This window comes from Pygoscelis adeliae, unplaced genomic scaffold, assembly GCF_000699105.1.
Source record: "Pygoscelis adeliae isolate BGI_AS28 unplaced genomic scaffold, ASM69910v1 Scaffold122, whole genome shotgun sequence".
NCBI classification, from domain to species: domain Eukaryota; kingdom Metazoa; phylum Chordata; class Aves; order Sphenisciformes; family Spheniscidae; genus Pygoscelis; species Pygoscelis adeliae.
In genome coordinates this window covers 2,298,996-2,300,245 of record NW_008824358.1, presented here as the reverse complement: position 1 = coordinate 2,300,245, position 1,250 = coordinate 2,298,996, and the positions used below count along the sequence as shown (strand labels likewise).

General features: G+C 49.6%; 1 protein-coding gene across 1 annotated transcript in view; it reads right to left on the bottom strand.

Annotated features, from left to right (window-relative positions):
• TMX4 (thioredoxin-related transmembrane protein 4) overlaps positions 1-285 on the bottom strand; it is a 25,928-nt gene extending 25,643 nt beyond the window's left edge. The window contains exon 1 of the mRNA XM_009319627.1: positions 238-285. Coding sequence (XP_009317902.1) covers positions 238-285 — 48 coding nt within the window. The remainder of the gene's footprint in view (positions 1-237) is intronic.
• Positions 286-1,250: the final 965 nt, after the last annotated feature.

The following is a 1,250-nucleotide window of genomic DNA, read 5'->3' as shown; positions in this document are numbered from 1 at the left end:
GCTCTCCCTCCCTTCACGGGGAAAGGCCCCGTTGTCACAAGCCCGGGGGAAGTCTCAAGCCCGAGCTCCAGCTCCAAGCAGGGCCACAGGGCAGGTGCTCCGGCCCCACCGTCGCGGTGGCTTCACTGCTCTCGATCAGGTTTATGAGTCTGTCTTGTATTGGGGGCGCCCACAATGGGATGCTGTATTCAAGGTGCCGTGTTACGAGTGCTGAATAAAAAGTGGGAATCGCCTCACTGGGATGCTGTTAGCCACCGGCCCTGTCAGGCTGCACTGCGGGATCATGTTTAATCAAGTGTCCCCAAGGAACTGCCTGCCCCAGGCAGGCCACCTGTCTATGCCAACGCATTGTTTAGCCCATCCCAGACATAAGACTTTGTGTTTTTCCTTGACTTCCATGAGATTCCTGTCAGCCCCATCCCTTTGGCTTGTCCACGTCCCTCTGAACAGCAGCCTTGCCCTTGAGTGGAATGACTGCGCTCCCAACTAATGGTAATTAGGACAGTCAGCTTCCTTAGCCTGGTAAATTGACCAGAAAAAATAACGAGATGGCTGTACAGAGCTGAGCTGCCTTCCTGTCTGATACGGAAATTAGTTCTCGTTTGCTGAAGACTATCTTGGCTTGGAAGTAACTTGTGATGAAGAATTTTCTAACAGTTACCCCAAAAGTTAATAAGCCCTGTTGTTAAAATGTTTACACACTTTCCCCCCCCCCCCAGTAGAGGAAACAGTGGGACTTGCCACCTCCGGATTTTGTCACACTTGGCCAGTTTGTCTTACGGGGCTCCTTTACATTACTCCATAGGAATCTGGGCTTTGATCAAACCATTCCTTAAAGCCTGAGTATAGATCTGGCCTTTATTTATCAACACTGCAGTGGACTCAGCATTAGCATCTGGGGACAGAAGCAAAAGATTGCTCCTAGTCAGGAGTTTAGCAGCAGCTATGGGCTTCCACTATTCCTCCAACACGGAGCGAGTGGGGAAGACAGGCCTGCCCGTAGCGCCACTCACGCTATGCAGAAATGAAACAGTGACAGCAATTTTCCTCATTTGCTACTCCTCAACAGTAGGTCACCTCTCCCAATGACTCAGTGATATTCTCTCCTTGCTAGGTATTCAAGTAGTACCTGCCATTACCAAAGAAGAGTTTTGTCGACAGCTTCCCAGCATTGTAGAGATCCCTGCTTTTCTAAGCTGTAAGCTTCTTACCACCACAATTAATACCAGCTGAAGATTAAGTAAGTAAGA